Source organism: Archocentrus centrarchus, chromosome 21, assembly GCF_007364275.1.
Source record: "Archocentrus centrarchus isolate MPI-CPG fArcCen1 chromosome 21, fArcCen1, whole genome shotgun sequence".
Classification (NCBI taxonomy): Eukaryota; Metazoa; Chordata; class Actinopteri; order Cichliformes; family Cichlidae; genus Archocentrus; species Archocentrus centrarchus.
This window is the reverse complement of record NC_044366.1, coordinates 895,735-920,000: the sequence shown is the minus strand read 5'-3', so window position 1 is coordinate 920,000 and position 24,266 is coordinate 895,735. Positions and strand designations below refer to the sequence as shown.

The window sequence follows — 24,266 nt, the reverse complement described above, 5'->3', positions numbered from 1 at the left end:
ATTTAAAGGTTTAAACTGTTTTCCAGTCAGCTGAATAAAACCCGAGTTATTCTCACTCTTCCTGACCTCAGATCAGTGAAACAGGTCAGACTGATGTTAAAGTTCACATGATTCGAGTGATCAAAAAGACCACACATCACATGGAAGCAGCTGCATCTGCAGGATCCTGACTGTAGCTCATCTGTGGTACCAGCAGCTTCCTCACTACTGCTTTGTTCTCAGTTGTGTGATCAGACTTTGGCTACAAGATGCTAAACAGGGGAACAAATTAACACGGTCTGACCTCTGACCTTTACAGGAGTCTGATCTACATTTGTGAAGAATGAGCAGCAGGAAGTCTCGGCCTGGATTATCTGTCTATCATCTATACTTAAACTAAAACCTAAAACGTATTCATGCTTTCATCACCTCTAGATTGGACTGCTGTAATTCTCTGTATCTGTGACGTTAGTCCAAAATGCTGCTGCACGTCTTTTGACAGGTTCTAGAGAGCATGAACACATCACTCCAGTTTTAGCAGGTTTACACTGGCTCCCTGTTCAGTCTCGTATTGATTTTATGATTCTTTTACTTATGTTTAAAGTTTTAAATCGCACCCAACTATTGGCAAAGCTGCTCAAACTATATAACCCTGAAAGAGCACTGAGATCACGTAGCCAGACGCTCTTAGTGCAGCTGAGGTCTCGTTTTAAGCAGAGAGGGGGATGAGCTTTTGCAGTCGCAGCCCCCAGACTCTGGAATAATCTGCCACTTTATATTCATACTGCTGAGTCCATCCAGTCATTTAAATCCTCTCTAAAAACTCACCTTTATACCTTGGCTTTTAATTCAAATCCAGTGTGAGTCCCATCAGGTTTTATGTTGTGGTGTCTCTTATTTTAGTGTGTTGTTAGTCATTGTTTTTGATTGCATTGTATTTATTGCACTTTGATTTTATGTTTTATGCTTTATTCTATTTTATTGACCTATGGAGTTATCGTGCTTCTTTTTGTAGCACTTTGGTCAACCATGTTGTTTTTAAATGTGCTATAGAAATAAAACTGACATCTACACTCAAAGGCTCAAAGGCTGAACTTGGCTGAGGGGAATCAAACTAGTGACTGTGTGAAAGCAGTGCAGGAGGGCTGAGACAGGAGGCATGCTCTCACACGTGTGTCAGTTTGCATTAATAAATGAATTCATTAGTTCAATAAAGTCTCTGATTTTGGCACTTTTCCTCAAAAACTCAACACTAACAGTTCATTTGGAAATTTAAGATCATTTGTAGAAAATCAGAGATGCTGTTGATTACAGAACAACTGAAAATAAATAACAGCAATAAAAACGCGCCATCTCTGACCTTTGACCTGGACTCGGGCGCTGCTCTCCGCTCGGCCGTGGCTGTTTTCTGCCACACACACGTACACGCCGTCGTCCTGCTGTGAAGCGTTCAGAATGATCAGCGTGGCCACGCCCCCCACATATGAGGACTGAGCTGCAGCAGGAACAGGATACTCTGAGGAAGAAGAGGTGACATCATTTTCATATTTCTTCCACAGTGTGTCTTTTGTCCTCTCTCCCCTCAGCCCCCCCTCAGCAGATGACCCCCCCTCCCTGAGCCTGGTTCTGATGGAGGTTTCTTCCTGTTAAAATGGAGTTTTTCCTTTCCACTGTCACCAAGTGCTGCTCATAGGGGGTCGTTTAGACTGTTGGGTTTTCTCTGTATTATTGTAGGGTCTTTACCCACAATACAAAGCACCTTGAGGCGACTGTTGTGATTTGGTGCTATATAAATAAAACTGAATTGAACTGAATATTAACAGATCCAGCATCAGCCAATGGAACTGCATCATCTGCATGCAGGTGTATCTGCATGCAGGTGTATCTGCATGCAGGTGATGCAGCTTACAGAGAGCAAACAGAAGTGGGCCTGATGTGGAGCCCTGAGGGACTCCAGAGTCACATCAGAAACCAGCAGAGGATCCCTGCTTGTCAGTCTGGCACCGCAACATGTACACATGTGAATAACAATAAAAATGAATGAATGAACAAAAAAAACAATAACATGAGGAGCCTGCAGAGAGTTTACAGAGCCTTCAGACCATGATTCTGCTGCTGAACAGGACAGGGTTAATAAAAATACACCAAATTAATTCTACAGTTTTTAAAGAGATTTCTAATAAATAATTTATCTGTTTTTTTTTTCATAGTGACCAAAGAACAATGGAAAACCAGCCCAGAGATGTTTACCACAGCCAGTCTTTGTGTTAGCCTGCTCAACAATCCTAACCCACAGTGACGGGATAACGGGTACCACGACAGTGGTTACCAACTTTCCCAGTTAACCTCTCTGCTTCCGGCTCTGGGCACGCTCACACATGGCATTTCACGGGTAATATGACCTTTTTCCGCCTGCTCCAATCACAGACATTATTAGATGCTGATGACAAAATGCTGATTAAAAATCTAAATAACATAAAAATCTAACAATAAAATAAGAGGAAGCTGAACGCTGCTGTGATGAGCTAATCTTCTGGTTTCTGTCTCAGTGCTTCTGCTCATTTCTGAGCCGACTCTGGGACTTTAAAAACATGAAAGCTTCCTGTCCCACAGCCTGATGAAGGACACGGGGAAATCAGAGATCAGAGTGAGATTAATGTGACTCAGTGAACAGGTGTGAACAGGTGTGTTTCCAGCAGCAGGTTAGAATCAAGCAGAACAACATTTAGACATTTAAGATGTATAAAAAAAAGGAAGACATGATATGATGAATGAATGGACCAAAACCAGTCTCATAATAAGTGAATCAGAATAATGCTGCTGTCTCTATAACATGTTTTCATTCATTGTAAATGCCCTGGCTGACCTTTGACCTCTCATTTCATCCGGCTTCATTTCCAGGGTCCCTTTGCTTCACATCACTGAGTGAACACGAGAGCAGAAACTCAGGCAATCATGAAACATGCTAATCAGGACTGAAGCAGGAGACTCCTGCTGTCTGTGATTTATTATTAAAGATATTTTAGTGAAGAGTGTCAGACTGTAAGTCCTGCATAGCAGACTCTGCTGTACTGTGGAGACGTCGGCAGTCCTGGGATCAGTGCATGAATGGATTCAGCTGCAGAGCTGTGAGGAGTCCCCGCAGCCTGATGAAGCTCAGCTCTGACCGTGGACTCCCTCTTCATGCCCTTGTTGGGTCGGCTTCAGCCTTTCTGTGTGTTTCTGTGTGTGCGTCTGCTGCTGCAGCGTGTTTTGTCTTTATATGGTTTCCAGCTCTCGGCTGGATTTGCTCAGCAGTCCATCGACACGCCGCACTGTAAAACTGCAGCTGCAGCTTCAACTCTAAACAAAGCTTCAAATATTCTGTGAATTATTTTTGATTTGTTTCAAATCCACACTGAAACTAAAATGTAAAAATAATTTCATCCAAGCACGAGTCCAAGTCTGAACTCTGGTCTCCCCGTGCTCCGATCTGTGCAGATACAAAAATACAACAACAGCCCCTCAGCCTGTTTACGCTGAGGAGGTGAAACAGGTGTTTCCTGTTACAGTGATTTAATCAGTGCTTCATGAGGTACTTAGAAGGAAATGACTTATTATGATGTGCTGAACATCTACGAGAGTTTGTTACATGACAAATGTACATGAGGAAGGCAGGAACGAGGAGGGCGGGAACGAGGAGGGCGGGAACGAGGAGGGCGGGAAGGAGGAGGGCGGGAACGAGGAAGGCGGGAAGGAGGAGGGCGGGAACGAGGAGGGCGGGAACGAGGAGGGCGGGAAAGAGGAGGGCGGGAAGGAGGAGGGCGGGAACGAGGAAGGCGGGAAGGAGGAGGGCGGGAACAAGGAGGGCGGGAACGAGGAAGGCGGGAACGAGGAGGGCGGGAACGAGGAGGGCGGGAACGAGGAAGGCGGGAAGGAGGAGGGCGGGAACGAGGAGGGCGGGAACGAGGAGGGCGGGAACGAGGAGGGCGGGAACGAGAAGGGCGGGAACGAGGAAGGCGGGAACGAGGAGGGCGGGAAGGAGGAGGGCGGGAACGAGGAGGGCGGGAACGAGGAGGGCGGGAACGAGGAAGGCGGGAACGAGGAGGGCGGGAACGAGTAGGGCGGGAAGGAGGAGGGCGGGAATGAGGAAGGCAGGAACGAGGAGGGCGGGAACGAGGAAGGCGGGAACGAGGAGGGCGGGAACGAGGAAGGCGGGAACGAGGAGGGCGGGAACGAGGAAGGCGGGAACGAGGAGGGCGGGAACGAGTAGGGCGGGAAGGAGGAGGGCGGGAATGAGGAAGGCAGGAACGAGGAGGGCGGGAACGAGTAGGGGCGGGAAGGAGGAGGGCGGGAATGAGGAAGGCAGGAACGAGGAGGGCGGGAACGAGGAGGGCGGGAACGAGGAAGGCCGGAACGAGGAGGGCGGGAACGAGGAGGGCGGGAACGAGGAGGGCTGGAACGAGGAGGGCTGGAACGAGGAGGGCGGGAACGAGGAGGGCGGGAACGAGGAGGGCGGGAAAGAGGAGGGCGGGAACGAGGAGGGCGGGAACGAGGAAGGCAGGAACGAGGAGGGCGGGAACGAGGAAGGTGGAAATGTCTGGAGAAACAGAGAAACTGTGATGATGAAGAATGGAAGAGAAGCTGGGCGTGTATTGTGGACATGTTGAGGCTTGGGTGTTACAGGGTTAATAACTGATCTCAAGCAGCAGCTCTGAACTCCACCTGTTCAGGTTAAGCAGTCTGAGTTCATGTTCATTTAAACTTGTTCATTCTGACTTTATTCTAACATGATGGTCCATATTGGTTGGATATAAAGGTGTGTTTCTGCTCCATGAGGGGTTTGTATTTGAAATGTGTTTCACAGGTCTGCAGTCTCAGTGTCTGAGAGCGTTCCTGGGTCAAAGGTCAAACAGCTGACGTCTGTAACAGCAGCTGTAAAAATGTAAAAATGTTCTTTCACAGTTTAAAGAGGCGCAGTGGGAACAAACTCCGCCCACTCTCTGCTGGGGTTTAAATAAAGTTTTATAGTTAGACATGAAACAAGAGCACCACCTAGTGGTGCAAAATACGCCCGTCACTGTATTACCCCTGTTCATCCACACAGGAAAGATTTTAATAATTATGTGACCTCGACCTGCAGAGCTGATCATAATGTCTTTATATGGAGAACAATCACGGAAGAGCTCATCAAAACCTTCAACCCAAAATCCTCAGTTCACTTCATGTCAACTGTTGCTGTGTCTGTTGCTGTGTCTGTTGCTGTGTGGGTGTTGTGTAACTGTATACAGCTGCTGGTCCCAGTCAGGACTCTCCAGTTAAACTGATTTTAACTGATCTCAGTGGATTTTCCTGCTAAGATAAACTTCAGTAAAATAAAAAAAAACATTTCTTAGATATGAAAAGTGATTGTCTGCCATAAAGTGATCCTGATGTTTCTGTGTGTTTTTATGTGTAATGTCTTTGCTTATATTGGTAAACAGAGTGCAGTCAACATGATTTATGAAGGGCTTATATATAAAATGAAGAAATAACCTGTTTTTCAACAATCTTTAGGAGTCTGTGTTATTGTACCTACATTATAATCAATCCAGAGCTTTTTGGACACTTCAGATATCTTTATAGATCTGTGATGTTATATTTGCTGTGATTTCTGCAGCCTTCTGAGCCAGATTTCTATTTAAAAAGACATTTTTAATGTCAGACAGTTTTTACCTTCATAAATAAAAAATATATAAAAGTCACTTTGCCAAAAACTGAGTGCAGCCTCTACCTTGTGATAGAAATGCTGTTTGTGACTCAGAATGACCTGATATCATTCATGAGAGAGATGATTGACACGTTTAACAGATTATAGGTCAACAAGTCGTTTACAGCCGTTTAAGTACAGACGATCATTTTATGGCAGCTGTTGAATGTAAATAATAAGTGAACTTGTAATCTTAGTTACTTCTAAAATTAAGTAATCAGCAAAGTAAATAAGTTGCTTTTTAAAGGAGTAATCAGTAATCAGATTACTTTTTCATGGTAACTATGACATCACTGGCCCTCAGCTGTTTTTATTTTTCCTGTCTGATCTCATGTTTGTTTCTATGCTGCCCCCTGCTGGAGGATTCAGTCCAACACACTGAGGCTCAGAGTGAAACTGTTCATCTGACTCATCACTTATACACATATATACATACACATATATACATACATATGAGTTACACACTACTCAAACACGCTGAACACTTTTTAACCTCCTGAGACCTGAGCTCCTCTCTGCGATGCAGTTTTAATTTCTCCTGGATTTTTGTGATCACATGGACCTGATGTCTACATAAACTGAGCTCCTCCTTATGAAGGTTGTGTGTACACAGACAATAACAGGTGGAGTTTATGAATGAACACCAACCGTGAAGCAGCCAGCGGATATTTGGAGCAGGTTTTCCCTCCACGCAGGCCTGCAGGCTGATGGTCTGACCCTCGGAGACGCTGCAGCCCTGCAGCAGGCTGATGAAGGCCGGAGGCCGAGATGCACCTGAGAGACACACAGGTGTTACTGCAGGTGTTCTTTAAGGTCACAGAGCACCTGACACACACACACACACACACACACACACACACACACACACACACACACACACACACACACAGAGCTCTATACAGTGTTTGTGAGTTTTTAAGGTGGAATGTTTCCTTCTGTCAGCTCTTTATCGTCTCTCTTTATAGAAAACTGAAACTTTGTTCATGAACTCATCCTGATGAAGTCAGACTCTTTGGTGATTACAGATTGATTCCACGTCATGAGTAACTCTTACTGTGGACTCGGAGCGTCCACGCTGCAGACTCCACCGTCAGCCCGTCAGCAGTGGTCAGCTGACACCTGTACGTCCCGCGGTCCGCCCGTCTCACTCTCTCCACGGTGAGGCTCAGGCGGGTGCCGTCCCGTCTCTGCCGCAGACCCGGCCCCGTCCTCACCGGGTCCCCGTCCCTCAGCCAGGTGAGCGCGGCGCCGGCAGCAGAGGAGGGGACTGTGAGGAAGACGACAGCAGAGTTTGTGCTTCTCCTCACACACACCGACACGGAGTAACACCTCCGGCTCTGCTGAGGAGAAGCTGAAACCATCACGCTTCCTGAATTTGATTATTTATTTCAATCACTGATTAATGACATCATCAGTGCAGCTCTGATTAAATGTGTTTACAGATCAATCAGGTCTTATCAGTGCAGCCCTTCCTCTGCTGTTTCTGACCTTGGCAGGTGAATGTGACCTGTGCTCCCTCTGTGGCCTCCTGGTCCAGAGGAATGGCCTCGAACCGCAGGTTGGACCCCGTCGTGGACTTAATCACAGCCCTGAAACACACAGGTGATCCTGAACACACCTGAAACTGTGCGACACTCAACCGGAGGGTCTGAGCTGAAGCTCCACCCTGTTTCAATCAAACTGAACTGATCAGGTTCTGACCTGCTGCTGTCTGAGCCCGGCGCTGGATCAGGACCCATGATGGACCGGGCCTGCAGCAGGTGAACTTTATTAATTCAACTGCCTTAATTATTATTATTATTATTATTATTATTATAGTGAATAACCTGACTGACCTGAGCAGCTGCAGTTCTCCTTTCGGCCAGCAGAGGGAGTACAGGAGGTTTGCTCCTGGCCTGTCTGAGCTGCTGCTGCTTCTCTCTGGGTCTGGACGGCTCTGGCTGGGAGCTGGGAGCACTGGGAGCTCCTCGATCCTCCTTCGGGCTCCTGGTTCTGGTCTGTGGGTCCTCAGAGGGCCCGACGGTCCTGCAGGAGGAACCATGTTTTTGAACGTTTTCTCCTCTTTCCTGCAGAGCCGCTCTCTTTTTAACAGCAGAACTCTGTTTTTTAATTCTGTGTTTCTCTGCAGCTTTTTAATATTTTATTTACTGATTGATTTTAAGATAAGATAAAACTTCACGATCCCACAACGGGGACATTTGCACATTACATCAGCTCAAGTACAGAGAGGAACAGAATGAGGGCAGCAGTTAAGGATAAAATAAATAAGGTAAAATAAAATACAGCTATCAATGAGAAATATCCATAATGGGTGGAGGAATGTAAATAAATATAAATGTATGTGTAAATTATGTATAAGGTGCACTGTATGCATAAAGTGATGGCAGTCTTTAGGACGTGTCTGTTTTTAATCAGGCACATTTTTCAGGAACAATAAAAGAAATCTTTCGTTTGGGTCTAAAAAGTCAAATCTGCCCAGTTAGATTGATGATGATTGAATCTGCTTCCCTCAGCTGCCTCTGACCTGCTGCTATAAACACACAAGCAGTTTTCCAGGACATATTTCCAGCTTGTGAAGCCAAAAGATCTCAAACTCAGCTGGAAAACTTCAGCTTCCAGCTGCAGAAAAGTAAAGAGGAGCCACGACTTTCAGGAGCTGATGGAAGCTCTGGAAGTTTGTCCACCTAAAGGTTTTGGACAGGAAGCAGATCTCTGAGTGACGCCTGCCTCAGAGAAGCTCAGTTTGAATGAACGTGATTCACAGCAGCTGTTTAACATGTTACAGCACGCTGAAGGCACAGGAATGACAGCACTCACCTGGAGGAGTCTTCAGGAACACCTGGAGGAGAGACAGGAGGAGACGTGAGGACAGGCAGGAACTGTGCATCATCATCATCATCAGAGCCTTCGCTCATGGATGATCAGAGAGCTGTGAGCTCTTCAGCCTCAGCGTGAACATTCAGTGGATTTTAGAGCCAGAAGTTCCAAATTCAAAGAAATCATGAGATCATGATCATATTTATTTAGCATGGAAGTCTATGGGGACTGACTCACTGCTGCCTCTGCTGGACAGCAGAGGAACTGCAGCTGTGGGGCTCTCACTTTAGATCTGTGGAAGTTTCATATTTATAAAAGCCTGTTTTTGTGTTTGTAACCTGCAGGTGGCGCCAGCAGGAGCGGCACTAATGAGCGCATGCAGCAGACTGAACAACTCTGAGGCTCGGGAGTCTCTGATTGGTCGCCTCACCCTGGACGGTGAGCTCGGCGCTGGCGGTCGCCATTCCGGCGCTGTTGCTAATCGAACACGTGTAACTTCCTGCGTCCTCAACACACACTTCCTTTATCTCCAGGAAGTGAAGGCCAGAGCGCTCGAACACGCTGACCCGCCCACCAGACTGAAGCTCCGCCTCCCCCTGAGACACAGACATCAGTTTATTACGACTCATCGTAAACGAGTTTAATCTGTGAACAAAAACGTCTGCGTGCACAACGTGTAAAATATAAAATAAATACCACAAAGCTGAAAAACAGATTGCAAATAAATCAATAATAAACTGATATAATCAGATATAATCCGATTATTCTCTGAATAATCACAGAAAAAAGTAGAGAAACATTTGAAACAGGCAGCCGAGCCATTCACCTTTAACCCAGCTGTCACCGGGTCAGAGGCGGGGTACACCTGCACAGGTCACCAGCCTGTTGCAGGGCTGTGATTCATTTTGCACCGTTAACCTTAAATAATGGGCATACTGACAAACGCAGCTGCGCCCCCTGCTGCGTGGACAGTGGCATCTACAGTCATTTACGCTGCAGAGTGACGGAGGCCTCAGTCCAGTTCAGACAGGTTTGTCTCTGTGCAGCCGATCAGTGCAGACTTCCTGCTACAGTTCAGAGGTTAACTAACGTACCACATGACCTGTTTACGAGTCACAGCCATTGTTACACTGAAACTGTAACTGGACGCCTGACTGAGAAGCAGGCTGAGGCCTGTTCATCATTATTCATCAAATTCTTAAAATCTGAATAAAGCTGAAAATATGAACTTCAAGCACATCTGGATTGTTTCTAATCTGCTGTGCAGCTGCTCAGAGGCACAAAAACAGTCCCAAAACGGACTCAGCTGTAATAAAAATCCCTCTGAAATAAGTAAAATAATAACACATGGAAATCAAACAGGATAAATTATTGATAGAAATGAGTTCTTTCTTTATTGTCTTTATTGTAAGTAAACAGCTGTCCTCCAGGAAAAGCTCAGAGTTTTCCAGAGGAAGTTGATGTGCTGTGTAAGCAGTCTCAGAATTCCTGTTTAAACGGAGTCAGACGGTCCCAGAGAGCAGCTCCGGTCTGGAGGACACACTGAGACAGCAGCAGGTTCTCAGCTGTTCCTCTGGACCTCTAATCTGAAGCACATAGTTAGTATTCAACAAACAGGTGTCAGCTAAGCTCCTCCCACCTTGGACCATGTGACCCGGGGCTGCGGGCGTCCTGTGGTTTTGACGGAGAACTTGGCGGTCCGTCCCGGCTCGGCGAACACTCGGCTCGGTTTGTTGATGAACTTCGGGGGACTCTCGCTCCAAATACTCGGCCTGTTCTCCAGAGCAGGAGCTGCAGAGCGGCACCTGGAATCATGGGAAATGGAGTTCTGGGATCAGGAAGCACGCGTTATAAGGAGAGAGTGTAACTCTGTGCAGCAGCGCCCCCTGCTGTGTGGATTCTGGTGCTCAGAGTTCAAACTGGAGCAGAAACTCACAAACTGATTTAAACAATGAAGCTGCTTCTGTTGCTCAGCAACCAATCAGAGAGGGAGAAGGAGAGAGCCGAGGCAGAAACAGGAAATCTGACGGGATCACAGCCGACCTCCTCCTCTCAGACCTCCTCTGAGACTCCAGCAGGAGTTATGACTCTAATAACTCACACACACACAGCTCACCCTGTTTTCATGGAGGACGGCACCACGTACTTCTTCCCAGAATTCTCTGCAGGTGGAAAAACATGAGAGCGTCAAACCAACCTTTATTTACACGATCAGAGCTGCTGGAAATAACTTTATTAGTACTTTAAATATAAAATGACCCCTGACCCTGAAGTGCCTTCAGTTTTCCTTTCCCTGTCAGGCACCCTGATGATGCTGTTTGGTTACTTTGCTGCTAACTGTAGTAACCTTTATGACACTGCTCATAATACTTTCAGTTACTGCACAGTTACCTCATTGTCTTCTAATACTTTTTATTCATCGCAGTACTTTACTGTGCAAATCCTTCCACCACCTTTGAGTACTTCCCGATACTCTGAGTTATTTCTGCTACAACAAGTTTTGTATTTCACTTGTTAAAAATGAAACAGGAGGCCTTCAGAGCTCCGCCCACAAATGCTTTAGTTGCACAGTACGTGATTTATTGGAACAGAACCTAATCTGTCTGCAGGTCAGCCATCACCGAGAGAATACATCTGCTCTGAATTTGGATTTCCAGCTGAAAATGTTTGAGGTTTGCTCGATTCATGAGAACTGCAGTAAACATGGTTCCGTCACAGCGACCGCTTCGTGTCGATGATGTCGGTGCTGCACGTCTTCTTACCTTCCAGAAGGATCTCCACGGTAACCTGACGGCTCCCCGCCTGATTGGTTGCCTGACAGGTGTAACGGCCCAGGTCCTCCTGCGCAATGCCGCTCACCAACAGGCTGAAGTTGCCCCGCCCTCCCCGCGCCACAACAAAGCGCTCTCCACCAACCACAGCTCTTCCCTCTCTGTACCATGTGACCTGAGGCTCAGGATGACCGCACACCTGAAAGACACAGAGAAGGTTTAACAGAGCTCCACTCTGCCTCCAGGACAGAAGGGGGGGTGTCTGAATGTCCCTGCAGAGCACCAACTGATTCAAACTGTTCAGACTTTTCAGCAGAAACAAACATGTTTACAGCCTGATACAGAAACTGCTTTGGTCGCTGTGGATTATTTCCCCCTTCATAGCAGTTTGCATTATTGGGGGTGTGGCCTCCTTGACTGACAGGTGTATTGTGACATAGGTGACTGTAGCTGCTAGCTGTCTGCTAGGCTTCACCTCAGCTGACTGGAGTCCCTGAACTGGAGCTCTGGACCATGTTTGTGCTGTTGGAGCCTTTTTAATGTAATCATCTGACCAATCATATGGCTGCTGTGGCTTCATTGGACTTACAGACCATCCAAGAAGGCGGAGCTCCAGTTTGCTGAGTGAAATTTGAGGATTTTGATTGGATGTTACTGATCTATGTGTGTGTGAGATGCTCCAATACAGTCTATGCTAACCCAGCTAGCTAGCATTAGCTGATGTACTTAGCGCTCCACCCTCTCGTCACTCCTGATAACAGAACTGTGCTCACAGCCAGTGGGTGACATAATGGTGAATATGTCCATCTTTTATATACAGTGTGTGTTTGATTTGATGGCAGCTTCACAGAAACAGTGACGTCCAGAACACACACACACACACACACACACACACACACACACACACACACACACACACACACACACACACACACACACACACACCAGTTCCACACAGGAACAAAACTAATCAAGCTCATGAAGTACAGTCTGACCGTGTGTGTGTGTGTGTGTGTGTGTCTGTGTCTGTGTGTGTGTGTGTATGTGTATGTGTGTCTGTGTGCCTGTGTGTGTGTGTGTGCAGCATGTGGCCGACAGATGTGTTTAAAGACTTTTAGCTCCCATCAGGCTGTGCAGATCCATCCATCATGTTTGGGGATTTGTGGTGCATTCAGGTGCTCTGGGATTATTCATACGCAGCGTTCTTGTTAGCAGACGAGTTGAGGCAGAGATGAAAAGCGCCGCCTTCAGGTGAAACTCGTCCAGTTTGACTGTGATTTGGTCTTTAACTGGTTAAACTGGTCTAAGAATCCTCAAACCGCAGGGGAACCAGAGCAGAATAAGAGCCTGAGCTGGTGATTAAAGTCGGGCCAAATACAGAAAATGACTTCACAGAGCAAATAAAAGCAGACGCAGAGCAGCGAGCAGTGTGTTTGTTGTGTTGGGATTGTTGGGCGGCTTCACATCAGGATGCAGCCGGTCACAGGACTGCAGAAATGTTAATCCCTCGCCTCCCGTCTGCTTTTAGACTCACTCAGATATGACCTCCGGTCTCCTGGAGGTTCAGGCTGCACATGAAGGGCTGCAGGCCTGAAACTATCCTCAGCCTCATGTCAGCGAGCACCAAACTGGCTTTAAATGTGTTTAATGTTGGGATGTTTGCACTCTCTCAGTTCTGGATTTTATGATCTGCTCCTGTGAGCTTTGTTTTTATGGCCTCTCCGGTCTGTGAAGCATTTATTTTGGAAAAACGATCCAGAAACAGAGTTTATTTTTCCTCCTCCACCGCCCGAACAGGTGGAGCACGAGCAGAGGAGGGACTACTTTCTCAGAGGAGGGTGTTGACCTTGGTGCAGAATACGCTCGGCTGCTGCCTTTAGTTTGATTTCTTAGGAACATATATATTTTAATACATGTGAATAGGGTAAAAACATCCATCTGCACATTTATCCACCACAAAAATCTGATTTGAGTCAAAGGTTTTTAGTCTCAACAGAAACATCATGAGAAATAATGTTTCTTCTCTTCAATAATTTGCATAAATGTCCATCATGAAACAGCCCAAAAGATCCCTGTAAACCAGAGCTGGATGTTATACGGCCCGTGGGCCACATAAGGCCTGTTGGTTGTCCCTGATGACCCACGTGAGGTCAACAGGAAATGAAGATTCAAAGGTAAATAAGTGTACATTATGCAGTTTGTCCCACTTTAGCCACAAACACTGAACTGCACATCAGAGAACAGCGTTCTGAAATCACAAACAACTTTTAAGGTTATGTTTGTAAATGTTCACACGTACGTGTGTGTAAGTGAACGCAGCATCAGTGTAACTGTGAGTTTGACAGCCGAGAAAAAAGAAGGACTGATGCAGAACGTCGAGATTTTAACCTGACAACCTTTCAGCAGTGATTCAATGACGTCAGAGGAAAAGCTGTGAGCTCAGTGTGTGGACAGCAGAGTTTAAGGACCACAGTCTGGATCTTCATTATGAACACAGAGAAAACTTGATGCAGAGCAGGAACCAACATCTGAACCTTCGCAGGCGACGCTGCCAAAGCAGCGCAGACTTTTACCCAGTTTACATGTTACAGAAACAGGAAGCTGTTCTCTGACAGAGCTCATCAAAGATCTCCACCCTGAGAAAAAAGAGGCATCTGAGAGTGAGCGTTCCTCACGGAGCTGCACTGAGCCTCGTTTTTAGCCTACATGTTTACATTTGGTTAAACTGTCGTAATTACAGCTTCCTGATGCACACTGCCATTCCTGACTCGTGTCACAGGAACTGGAGCTCTTAAATGAGTTCAGAGCAGTTTGAAATGGGCTGAAATCTCCGTCTGATAGGAAACATTTGGAGGGGCTGCATGTCTGAACCGCTCAGCTGCTGCTGATGTTATCAGCTCTGCGTCACCGCTCAGCTGAACACAGATCAACCTCCCGAGGTCGATTTCATCCAGAGTTCAGTCTGCTGGAACGTCTTGCTGGTTCTTCTGCAGTAAAACCTTCACGAGTCAGTCGGAGTCTCCGAGATCCAAACTGAAATTCTCAGACCTGACGGAGCTTCTCTGAACTCCTCTTCAATGTTCTTCAGAGTTCTTAGCTGTTACCAAAGATGGAGCAGGTCTAAATATAATGTAAATAAGTATATATATCTGTATAGGGTGTTTTGATCATTTTTTTGTGTATAGTGTTTTTTCTGTTTTATTCTATTTTATTTTATTTCATCCTTCTCTGTACTTGAGCTGCTGTAATCTGTAAATTTGCCCGTCGTGGGATCATTAAAGTTTTATCTTATCTTAAACGTCTTCATGCTGTCTCTGCTGTCCTGTGCTGAGTCCACTTTAAATGATCTCAGAGGTCTAAATACTGTTTCACTGTTTCAGTTTTAGAGATAAAAAAGAACCAATCAGAGTTCAGATAGGAAACTCAGGTATCTCACCTTGCCCTCCAGTCGAGCATCTCCCCCCAGAGTGACCCAGGCATTACGAGGAGGAAGGATGAAAGCTGGAGGCTCGTTGCCGTGGGAACTGCATCCTTGTGATAAGCCTGTAACCTTGGAGACGGTGGAAGCTGAAGCCAACTGGACGTCACTCATCCTCCTGTCAGAGAGCGACAATCACACTTTACTGAGTGATGAAGTGAAAACAGGCTGATCCTAATAAAACAGCTGGAAAAGAAACACAACACTCTGAGCACGTGCACACACCAAAGACATCATGTGATCAGCTGATCAGTGGCAACATCATGTGACTCCCTCCATGTTTAACCTGAAAACGACGACTTGTAATTTTTACCTCCTTCTGTTGTTGTTATGACCCAATTGTCATATTCATGCAGCGTACCTCATGCTCCTGGACAGTGAGTGGAGTGGAGCCTGGTGGTGGTGGTGGTGGTGGTTGAGGGGGGGGGGGGGGGGGGGGGGGGGGGGGGCAGATGGGTGGTCCTGAGGTGTCTCAAAGCGAGCAAAGAAACAGTTCCTCTGCTAGTGACACACTCGGGTCTCCTGCAGTCACATCACAGCCTCTGAAGTTTGTGATGTTCTGAATGCCCTGCCACACCTCCTGTGTGTTATTGCTGGACAGATGGGACTCTGTTCTCCTCCTGTAGTCCACCTTGGCTTTTTAAATTCCTCTTTTCAGGTCAGCTCGAGCAGCACTGTACAGAGCTCTGTCGCCCGACCTGAAGGCAGCATCGCGGGTTTTGAGGAATGAACGGACCTGGCTGTTCATCTAGGGTTTCTGGTTTGGGAAATCTGGGATGTTTTTGCTAACAGTCACATTTCCGATACAGAACTTAATGTAGTCCAGTACCGTCCCTGTGAATGTTTTCAGGTCCTCGTGTTCAAATAAGTCCCAGTCTGTGTGTGTGAAGCAGTCCTGTAGGTCGGAGAGTGCGTTTTCAGGCCAGGTTGTAATGGTGGATACTTAAAGAGTAGAATGGGAGGCAGAGCCTTCAGCTTTCAGGCCCCTCTTCTGTGGAACCAGCTCCCAGCTTGGGTTCAGGAGACAGACACCCTCTCTATTTTTAAGATTAGGCTTAAAACTTTCCTTTATGATCAAACTTATAGTTAGGGCTGGATCAGGTGACCCTGAACCCTCCTCAGCTGCTGGGGGGGGGGGGGGGGTTCCCATGGGGGCGTTAGGTGAACTGAGTGTTTCTTTTAACTCTGTTTGTACCCCACTCTGCATTTAATCATTAGTTACTATTAATCTGTATTCCTGCAGCATCTTTACCTTACAATATAAAACACCTCGAGGTGACTGTTGTTGATTTTGTGCTACATAAATAAAACTGAACTGAACTGAGATCATGATGGAGGCATGTGTGCACCTGTCCCAGGACCTTTGCTGTCTGGGGTAATTTGCCCCTGCTGGGGTCTCCCAAGGCAAACTAGTTTGGGTCAGGAACAAAGTGCAATTCGGAAAACTGCTTTGATAAGACAAAAACCAGGGCATACCGGGGCATCACCCTGGAGACAGTCCCGAGGCAACACCAAGACCCTGTCTTCACTGCTAAATAATACCCCCTGTAAGAGCCATATACAACTCAGTGGTGTTATGGTGAACTTATGGTGTTGCATGTTTATGCCTGGGATTACGGTAGGCACGTAGGTCACGTGGGAGGTGTTTGGTTAATGGGTAGGAAATATAATCACCTGGTCACCGGTGTGTCGGGATGGAGTATCGGTGAGTAGGGAGAGTGTATTTTTGTTGACCGCTTTCTAAGCACTTTCTTCACGCCTTTTATGTGCTTATCGATGCCTTGCTTTGTTTGGAGTGCCACGATGTAGCCTGCATATGCTTGGGCTTGACTGCTGTGTGGATGATTGGAACATACAAATAAACAACCTGAAGTGCAATGTGGGAACTGAATTGTTTGTGATTAACCAAGAGCGAGTCAGCGGTGCAGTACTCCCTGCTCAATGGTGTAGGGGCAAACGGTGGTGGAGTCGCTACACAACACCCCCACACCTATTTCCTTTTCATTTTTACTCCACTGTAACCTGTAACTCCCTTATGTTGTTTTTCAGTGAAAAAAATCAACAAAATCAACCAACACCTATGTCCTGTTTTTCCTCCACTCCCCCCATCTGAACCTCCCCACCTCTGTCAGCTGCTCTCCACCTTTCAACTACCAACTCCCTCTGAAATCACTGACCTCATCCAGAAATCCAAGTCCTCCACAAGTCTGTCCTCTTCCTACAGCTCTGGTTAAATCCTGCCTCTCCTCTCTCCTTCCCTTCATATCTGCCATTATTCATTCCATTCATGCCATTACCCAATCTCTAACCTACCCTTCATTTCCAAAATACTTAAAAAAAAACAAAACAAAAAAAAAAAAACACTGCTGTTCAACTTCACTCCCATTTAACCTAAAACTGTTTGTACGAACAATTCCAGTCTGGTTTCTGCCCCCACCCCAGCACAGAAACTGCTCTACTAAAAATCACTAATGGCCTTCTCATGGCAGCTGACTCTGGACTACTCTCCCTCCTCATCCTCATCTGAATGCGGCCTTTGACACTATAGCTGCATTTCCTTAGTATCTACTCAGCGTGGCTCGACTCGGCGCAGTTTGAAGGTGTTTCCATTAGTACCTGGTACCAGGTACTTTTTTAGTACTGTACTTACTCACCTGAGGTTCTAAGTGATCCAAGCCAATTCAAAAATGTGACACGGAAGAACAGCATGCCACTGATTGGCCAGGGAGTGTGGTCACTAGCGGAGTCATGAGAGAGACTCCTTCACCAGAATCAAGCATTTTTAAAACCCGACAGCAAGAAACTGGAGGCACGCAAAGCACCGGTTGAATGCCCAGACCGACAGTTTGCAGCGGTAGTTTTACAACATGAGAGCCACCTGAAACACACACACTGCATACATATTGTAACCCTATACTGCTGCGGATCGCCGCTGAAGCACCGTTACCTGCCCCTACAAGCTGAACAGCTGGTTAGCACAGAGCCTGAGGAGGCTGATCAAAGGAACTTTGAATTATCGTAATTACGCGACTGTTTGTCCGTTTATCGGAAAAATTCAAACAGTTTCTGAAAGCTGAGAAACTGCACTTCACAACCAGCACAGGTTCATTACAGTAATCGTTGCTGGAAGTACGCAGTAGGCAGCACTTCTGAAGGACACTGAGTCGATTATGACATTTTTGGTGGTATAGGTTAATACTTAACAATGATAACCTTCATCCATTAAAACATTGTATGGGAGACTTATGCATGCTGATGACAGTAAACTGGCATTAGCTATGTTAGCTTGTCTCTCTCTCATCCACTGTTGTGTTGTGATTTGAGCCGCATAAAAATTATGTCAAGAGACTACTGCCCGTGCTGCTATATCGACTCCACCCACATCGAGGTGTTTCCCAATGGAAACAAAACAAGACCGTGGCCAGTGGAGTCGACCTGCGCTAAGTAGATACTAATGGAAACCCGGCATATCTCCCACAGCATCCTCCTCAATAGATAATCTTCTATCGGCATCACCCACACCCCTCTTATCCGATGCTAACGTTAGCATGGCGCTCTCTCTCCTGCTGAACGCCATTAACGAACAGCAGCGGCTCCACCCCGACGGTGTTCTTATTATCGCGGGAGACTTTAACAAGGCCAACTTAAAGACTGTACTCCCAAAATTCCACCAACATGTCAAATGTTCTACAAGAGGGGAGAACACTCTTGACCATGTTTACTCCAACATTAAACACGCTTACAGAGCCAAACCCCTCCCCCACCTCGGCCAGTCCGACCATCTTTCCCTGCTGCTCACCCCAGCATACACCCCCCTCAGACGGAGAGCCAGGCCTACTGTAAAAACCATTACAACCTGGCCTGAAAACGCACTCTCCGACCTACAGGACTGCTTTGCATACACAGACTGGGACTTATTCGAACACGAGGACCTAGAAACATTCACAGGGACGGTACTGGACTACATTAAGTTCTGTATCGGAAATGTGACTGTCAGCAAAAACATTCCAGTTTTCCCTAACCAGAAACCCTGGATGAACAGCCAGGTCCGTTCACTCCTCAAAACCCGTGATGCTGCCTTCAGGTCAGGCGACAGAGCTCTGTACAGTGCTGCTCGATCTGACCTGAAAAGAGGAATTAAAAAAGCCAAAACGGACTACAGGAGGAGAATAGAGTCCCATCTGTCCAGCAATAACACACGGGAGGTGTGGCAGGGCATTCAGAACATCACAAACTTCAGAGGCTGTGATGTGACTGCAGGAGACCTGAGTGTGTCACTAGCAGAGGAACTTAACTGTTTCTTTGCTCTCTTTGAGACACCTCAGGACCACCCATCTGCTCCAGTCCTGCCCCCCCCCACCAGGCTGCACCCCACTCACTGTCCAGGAGCATGAGGTACGGCGCGTGCTCCTGGCAGTGAACCCCAGGAAGGCTGCCGGACCAGACGGAGTACCTGGCAAGGTGATCAGAGCGTGTGCCCACCAGCTCACCCTGATTCTCACCAGATTTTCAACCTCTCCCTGGCCCAAGCAGTCATCCCCCCCTGCCTAAAAACAGCCACAATCATCCCCGTGCCCAAAAGGTCATCTGTCACCAGCCTAAATGATTACCGCCCTGTGGCCCTCACACCGGTAATCATGAAGTGCTTTGAGAGGCTGGTTCTCCAGAACATCAAAGACCATCTGCCCCCCACTTTCGACACCCATCAGTTTGCATATCGTGCAAACAGATCCACAGAGGACGCCATCGCTGTAGCTCTCCACTCTGTGTTGAGCCACTTGGAGCAGCAGCAGAGCTACGCTCGCATGCTCTTTGTGGATTACAGCTCAGCGTTCAACACAATCATCCCGGATATTCTCACCACCAAACTACACACCCTGGGCCTCCCCCCTCTCACATGTTCCTGGATCAAGGACTTCTTAACCAACCGGCCCCAGACTGTGAGACTTGGCCCCCATCTCTCCTCCACCCGCACACTGAGCACTGGCTCCCCACAGGGCTGTGTGCTGAGCCCCCTCCTGTACTGCCTCTACACCCATGAATGCAGTCCGGCCCACAATAACAACCTCATCGTCAAATTTGCTGACGACACCACATTGGTCAGACTCATCTCAAAGGGAGATGAGGCAGCTTACAGAGAGGAGGTCCTGAAGTTGACAGCCTGGTGTTCAGAGAACAACCTGGTACTGAACACCATGAAAACCAAAGAGATCATCATCGACTTCAGGAAACACAGGACTGACCCAGCTCCCCTCTACATCAACGGCGAGCTTGTGGAGAGGGTCCACACCTTCAGGTTTCTCGGTGTCCTCATCTCTGCTGATCTCTCTTGGTCAGATAACATCACAGCTGTTATCAAGAAGGCTCAGCAGCGACTTCACTTCCTGAGGGTCCTCAGGAAGAACAACTTGGACTCAAACCTGCTGCTGACCTTCTACCGCTCATCCATTGAGAGCCTGCTGACCTACTGTATCACAGTATGGTAGGGCAGCTGCACTGAGGCAGACAGGGTCAGGCTTCAGAGGGTAGTCAAGACAGCACAAAGAATCGTTGGCTGCCCTCTCCCCTCCCTGATGGACATCTACACCTCCTGCTGCCTCAGCAGAGCAGGAACATCATCAAGGACAGCTCACACCCTGGCTTTGACCTGTTTGACCTGCTGCCCTCTGGCAGGAGCTACAGGTGCATCAAAGCCAGAACAAACAGACTCAAGGACAGTTTCTTCACCAGAGCAATCACCACCCTGAACTCACACACTCACCCACTGTAACTGTGCAACACCCACATCTCTGTGCAATATTATATCATTCATACTGAACAATATCTAACATTCCTATATTGGTAATATCCAGTATTCATTCACTAGTGCAATATTCATCATCTTCATTTTTATATGTATGCACTTATTTACTTTTCTTACAATGTACAGATGCACCAATGTATGCATATATTTTTATACATTCTATTGTTTGTATATTTTATACATTGTTTATTTTCTGTATATTTCTTGATTATACTAGACTATAATATTTTTATTTTTTATTTTAGAGAATTTGATTTTCTATTGCATGGCACTGAACAGGAGTGGCCCTCCTATCACATTGTACATCCTGTATAATGACAATAAAAGGCATTCTATTCTATTCTACTCTATTCTTCACTGCTTCCATTCTTATCTCACAGGCTGCATTCAGTTCATCCAGCTTAAGTCTTTAACCCCGCCCCCGTAACTTCAGGTGTGCCTCAAGGCCCGGTCCTGGGACCCCTCCTTTTCTTCACTGACCTCCTTCTGAACTTTGGCCTGGAGTGGTGGCCTAGGGGAGAAGAAGAGGGTTCGTCACTGAGAGGACCCTGGTTCAAATCCTCGGGCTGGCATCACTGTGGGTCCCTGAGCAAGCCCCCCCCCCCAGGTTGCTCCCCGGGCGCCCTTTGGCGGCCCCCGGCTCCATGCTGTGCTGTGTGTACTACATACTCCATGTGTGTGATGGGTTAAATGCAGAGAATGAATTTCACTGCATGTAAATGTATGTGACAAATAAAGCTCTTTCTTCTTCTTCTTCTTCTTATTCCCCTTGGCAAAATCTTCCATCAGCATCCATTTCCTCTGCTTTGTGGATGACACCCAGCTCTATTTATCCATCAAGCCTAACTCTTCCCTCCCACCCCTCCTCCCTCACCACCTGCTTATCTGAAATCAAATCCTGGTTCATGTCAAACTTTCTTAAATTAAACAGCAATAAAACTGAGTTCCTCCTCGTTGGAACAAAATCCACCTTATCCAAAGTCGACAGTTTCTCCCTCACCACCGACAGCTCCTCAGTTTTCCCCTCCCCTCAGGGAGTCATCCTTGACAGCACTCTATCTTTTCACTCCCATATCAATAATATCACCCGGTCTGCATATTTCTACCTATGAAACATAAATCGCCTCCGCCCCTCCCTCTGCCCACATACCACCTCCTTCCTTGTTCAAAGTCTCGTTACCTCCTGTATTGATTACTGTAACTCTCTTTTATTTGGCCTCCCTCTCAAATCTCTCCAGCAGCTTCAAAATCAGCCACTCACATTATTACCAGAACCCCCCTCATTTCACCACATCGTCCTACAGCAGCTCCACTGGCTCCTAGTTAAGTTCAGAATTAACTTCAAAATCCTCCCATATACATTTAAGGCCATCCACAACCTTGTCCCTCCTTATCTAGCCGAACTTCTTCACATCACCTCCTCCTCCTGCACCCTCCCCTCTTCCTCCTCTATCCACCTTACTGTTCCCTCTGCCCCCCTCGGTACCACTGGGAGCAGAGCTTTCTCCCACTCTGCTCCCCAGGTGTGAAACTCTCTCCCACCAGACATTTGCAATATCGACTCTCTTCATATTTTCAAATCACGACTGAAAACGTACCTGTTAAAGACTGCATACTCGCTTTAGTTCCTTTGGTTATTTAGTTTCTGTTTGTGCTTTTAAGTGACTTGTTTTGACCCCTGTAAAGTGTCCTTGGGTGTCATGAATGGCACTTACAAATAAAATGTATTATTATTATTATTATTATTATTATTACATGGGCCCACCCTCCTGTGGGCCCTCCACTTGCTGTAGGGGAATGGGGAGCAGCCAGGAGCAGAGGTCCCAGCAGTCTGAATCTGGATATGGGGCCAGAAGCTCCTTCCCCACCTCTGGTGGAGAGCAGGGGTGGGTAGACTCCCTGCACCTTCAGATTGGGAATAAATCCTGACTGTGTCCTGTTCTTTGTGAACAGTTCAGTGACCCCAACATGTAGTGAAGGTGTGTTGGGAGCACCTGGCAGAGGCACTGGTCTGACAGATCCTCAATGCCCCCCTCTGGCAAAGCTTCATCAGCATTGCCAGGGAGGGCTGAAGGCTCTGAGTCCCAGTGGACCATGCTCCCCACCTCCAAGTGGCTGTACGGACCTGCAGCTGTAAGGTGGTTCTATCATGGCAGCAACTCCTGAAACAGATGGTGAACACCGGAGGTGAAGCAGCCTCAAACTGAAGGAGGGGTTCTATTGATCCTCCAGATCCATCAGATAAATCTGAGTGGGCTCAGAACGAGAGAGAAGAAAAACCTTTGTATCATTTTTGGTTTTTAGTGAGATACAGATGGTTTTACAGCGTTTAAAGGAGACGCCGCTCTCTAAGAACTGAGAACTGAAACATCACGAGGAAACAAAACTCAAAACGATTCATTTCACCTTTAATGCCACCGTCTTCTAGAAGATCTTTTTGATTTAATTCAAAATTCTAAGCTGAAAATGAAGGAGGCTGATGGCCGACAGCTAACTGACTGCTGTCTGGATGCTGGCTGGTGTTGGCTGGTGTTGGCTCGATGCTTGCTGGACTTCGCCTGGCTGCTGGCTCTGTGTTTGCTGGATGTTTGCAGAACAAACACCAGCAGTCTGCAGCTCCGTCTCCTGCTCTGACCCTCTCTCTGCTGCTGCCTTATAAGGCTTAATAGTTGCTAAATACACTCAACTCTGAAATAACAGTTTTATCAGAATGTGGGCTTTTGTTTCCTGTCTCCTGTCTCCATGTTTCCACATCGAGCTCAGACACAAACCTCCACCTGACAGAACATGAGCTGCATCCTCATCCTGAATCTGTGAAAGATGCTGAAGAGCGACCCAAACACCAGCACAGTACTAAACATTACAGAAACCTGCAGAGGAGGACATGCTGGAGCTGTAATACAGCAGGAAATGCTGCAGAGCACCAACAAAGACAGAGAAGAAGAAGAAGGCCTGTTATCAAAGCTTCATGGCTGCTGTCACTGAGACTCTGAAGGTCACAGAAAGCCTGATGAAGTCACATCTGAGGACAGAAACAGAGAGAAGCTGACAGCAGATCAATAGCAGAGTTTCAGTGGCAGATAGCAGAGCGGTGACACAGCGAGACGTGAATGCTTGCAGTCAGCAGTTCAGCCTGAGAGAGCGACTGAGGCCGGCCGGGCTCGCTCGCCCATCTGTGCTTGTCATTAACAGAGTTCGTTATCAGGAGGAAAAACTCTGCTTCCTGCTGTTTGTCAGGCTGAACCAACAAAACTGAACCATCACGGCCGAAAAACAGAGAGCTCTCACATCAGGCTGAGCTGCAGACTCACGGGCTAAAGGTCAAAGTTCAAACCCAGAAACTGACCACTGTAAACAGCTGGTCTCTGATCTTCTGGCTGCTGTGATCCACATCAGAACTTTACGATGCTTCAAACATGTTACAAAGCTGAAGAAAAGGTGTAGGAGAAGGTCACATGACCTGACATCAGAGCTGTGAACCAGTTTGAGATCTCTGAGGATCAGAAGACCTGCTGACCTCACGTCAGCTACTCAGGTCGCTCCTCATCAGTCGGTACGAGGATCTTATTTTAGCACAGCCTGGAAATATTTACCTAAATATGGGAAACAGGATCAAACCTGCAGATGTTTTTATTGTGTATAAAGGTTGGCACAGTCTGACCCCGCCCACCCCGCTGTGACCTCATGAAA

The 24,266-nt window shown here is 47.0% G+C and overlaps 1 protein-coding gene across 1 annotated transcript in view; it reads right to left on the bottom strand.

Moving 5' to 3' along the window:
* mylka (myosin, light chain kinase a) overlaps nt 1-24,266 on the bottom strand; it is a 57,123-nt gene that overhangs the window by 30,465 nt on the left and 2,392 nt on the right. Inside the window, exons 2-13 of the mRNA XM_030758027.1 lie at nt 14,732-14,891; nt 11,287-11,494; nt 10,641-10,686; nt 10,164-10,329; nt 8,955-9,120; nt 8,525-8,546; nt 7,539-7,732; nt 7,394-7,418; nt 7,196-7,341; nt 6,762-6,974; nt 6,356-6,481; nt 1,340-1,495 (exon numbers count right to left, since the gene is read on the bottom strand). Of these exons, the coding sequence (XP_030613887.1) occupies nt 1,340-1,495; nt 6,356-6,481; nt 6,762-6,974; nt 7,196-7,341; nt 7,394-7,418; nt 7,539-7,732; nt 8,525-8,546; nt 8,955-9,120; nt 10,164-10,329; nt 10,641-10,686; nt 11,287-11,494; nt 14,732-14,891 (1,628 nt within the window). The remainder of the gene's footprint in view (nt 1-1,339; nt 1,496-6,355; nt 6,482-6,761; nt 6,975-7,195; nt 7,342-7,393; nt 7,419-7,538; nt 7,733-8,524; nt 8,547-8,954; nt 9,121-10,163; nt 10,330-10,640; nt 10,687-11,286; nt 11,495-14,731; nt 14,892-24,266) is intronic.